Source organism: Mandrillus leucophaeus, unplaced genomic scaffold, assembly GCF_000951045.1.
Source record: "Mandrillus leucophaeus isolate KB7577 unplaced genomic scaffold, Mleu.le_1.0 Scaffold1385, whole genome shotgun sequence".
Classification (NCBI taxonomy): Eukaryota; Metazoa; Chordata; class Mammalia; order Primates; family Cercopithecidae; genus Mandrillus; species Mandrillus leucophaeus.
This window is the reverse complement of record NW_012101349.1, coordinates 133,370-136,052: the sequence shown is the minus strand read 5'-3', so window position 1 is coordinate 136,052 and position 2,683 is coordinate 133,370. Positions and strand designations below refer to the sequence as shown.

Genomic DNA, 2,683 nt, shown 5'->3' with positions numbered 1-2,683 from the left:
GCTCTTGTGTTTCCTGGAGGTTCCAACAGACTTCGAAGGAATCACTATAGATGGTTTCAGCTCATGTGTTCTTCCCCTTTAAGGAGTTAGTTGAGGACAACACAAGAAATGAAACATAAGACTGGAAGAAGGAGTTGTTGGATAACAAGAAAAATAAAAATATGGCACCTGGGCTGCGGTTTTTTTGTGCTTTGCAGCAATCTCCTTAATCTTGGGATCCTCCAGCAGGGAAGGGTCCTCTGGCTTGGCCCTAGAGGCAGAAAGATGCTGATGTGAACAATCACCATGGCTACCATGTACAGATGGACACCACTCCAATGAGGGTCTCAAGACTGATCATCAGAGCCTCTCCATCTGGAAGACAGGCAGGAGGACCTGGAAGCTTGGGTCCTTCCCCCGGGCTCTGAAGTCTCAGCATTTTGCAAAGCCTGGTTCACTTTTGGGTGGTTGAACTGGAAATATTCCCAGAGGGTTAAGCATGTCGCCCTTGTTGTTGTTGTTGTTTTGTTGTTGTTTAATTCCATTTGTTCCCACTGTCATCCCATTTGGTTATACCAAACGCATTACCTTACACACATTTTTCTTTCCAGTGACTTATGGTCTCATACCAATATTTACCAAACATAAAATAATGTTTTTAAGAGTATCAAGAGAAGGATCCACCACTTGGAAGCCTCACCAAGGTCTATCCGGAGAGCCCAGGGGGCTGTAGGCTGTAACGGTGATGCCCTTGGAGTGGCAGTACTGGATCAGTTTCTCCTGCGTGAGGTACGGGTGACACTCAACCTGCAACAGCAAACAATCCTCTTCACGGGGAAAGCTGGCTGGCTTTTTGAGTTGTTCATAGGGAGTTCTACACACACACACAAAGACCACCAAGCAAAGGCTAAACACCTACCCACTGAGATTCTTGCTAAAAAATCCATGAGATCAGCCTCACACCTCCCACAAGTGTCCTGATCACTGACCCCTGAGGTGAGACTCAGGGCATAGCATTGAACGTTCCTCCCTATGTTTAAGAAGTAATATGGCAAGACCCTTACCTTATACTAAAGAGAATTTACCTGGTTAGTCACTGGTTTATATTTCAGTCCAGGTTTGTTCAAGAGCTTCTCAATCTGGAAGTGGTTGAAATTGGAGATGCCAAGGGCTTTCACCAGCCCCTCATCCACCAGCTCCTCCATGGCCTGTCATAGAAAGGAAAACCTTTTGGGCAGCCCCAGAGGGACTACAGGGACCCTGGCTTGCCTTAATCCTCCCTGGGACAGAAATTGCTAAAGGATCCACCACAACAGGGTTAGCCGAAGCATTCACAGGAAATTTCAGTCCAGGGCCTGGGTTCCCATCAGTGATTGGTTCCAGCCCTACTGCCCCTCCCCAGCCCAAGAAAAACTAGGAGTAACAGGTAAAGATTTTATTTTCTTGCCACTCGTACCTTACACGTAAAGAAACACATACAAAATTATACTTTTCTACACAGGGGAAATATGAAAGTTTTGTAATACAAAAAACAAAAAATAATTAAAAATCAACATTTGCAAGTTTATGAGATGATTTTATTTTTAATGAATCCAAATGATAGCAGGGAGCTACTGTTGTGTGTGTGCATTGTACACCCAAACCTGGGCAAGCTGTGTTAGTCAGGAAGAGGCTGCAGCATGTGGAGAAGCCTCACTGTGGGTCCTGAGTCACTGTCTCCCACACCAAACTTGCTTTAGTTTGCAGGAAGGCCATGCATTCAGATTACGCCCTGGCAGGGGCACCTGGGCAAGGGGTTGTGTGGGGCTGAAACCTGACCCACCGTCTGCATATCCAGCCATGCTTCCCGGTACAGAAACTACAGGGACCCCCAAGGAAGGGAATCTTTGTATAATTTTTAGCCTATATTGGGCATTTTCCAAACTTGCCCCAAAGATATGATATATGTTAGCAGCAGCCTCCAATGCAACGTGTATTTATTAGCCATCTATTATGTGTTCTAGATCCTGCCCAGAAGTTGTCAGGATGTAAAAGTATACAATGTGCTTCCTTCTTCTGGGATTCTTATAGTGCAGTTAAAGTGCTAGGGTTCCCTTCTGTGGAACCATCAACCATGACCCTGAGGCTGCCTCAGATAATATGACCGCGGCATAGACAGAGTCAGAAAGGGCAGAGAAGGAAGAGATTCACACAGCCTGCAGCCGTCAGGGCAGACCTTCAGGTAGAGTTTAAACTGGTCCTCAAAGAAAAAAAAAAAAAAAAAGAGAGAGAGAGAGAGAAAAGGGGAAAGATATGAGCATATGAGACAGGAAGGCAGGAGCAAAGCCCAGAGGCAGGGATTAGCATGACATGTTCAGGGAACATTTTATCCAGCCCTTCTCAACTTTGGCTGCAATTTGGAATCACCAGGGAGCTTTAAAAAATACTGGTGGATGCAGTGGCTCATGACTGTAATCTCAGCACTTTGGGAGACTGAGACAGGAGGATTCCTTAAGGCCAGGTGTTTGAGACCATCCCAGGCAACATAGCAAGACTCTGTCTCTACCAAGAAAACAATTTTTAAAAATTAGCTGGATATGGTGACAAGTGCTTATGATCACAGTTAGTTGGGAGGATTGCTTGAGCCCAGGATTCCAAGGCTGCTCTGTGCTATGATCATGCCATTGTACTCTAACCTGGGCAACAGAGCAAGACTCTCTAAATT

The 2,683-nt window shown here is 45.5% G+C and overlaps 1 protein-coding gene across 1 annotated transcript in view; it reads right to left on the bottom strand.

Moving 5' to 3' along the window:
- Positions 1-2,683, bottom strand: part of LOC105534694 (aldo-keto reductase family 1 member B10-like) — a 16,696-nt gene that overhangs the window by 3,305 nt on the left and 10,708 nt on the right. The window contains exons 5-7 of the mRNA XM_011973487.1: positions 1,065-1,187; positions 680-786; positions 169-250 (exon numbers count right to left, since the gene is read on the bottom strand). Of these exons, the coding sequence (XP_011828877.1) occupies positions 169-250; positions 680-786; positions 1,065-1,187 (312 nt within the window). The remainder of the gene's footprint in view (positions 1-168; positions 251-679; positions 787-1,064; positions 1,188-2,683) is intronic.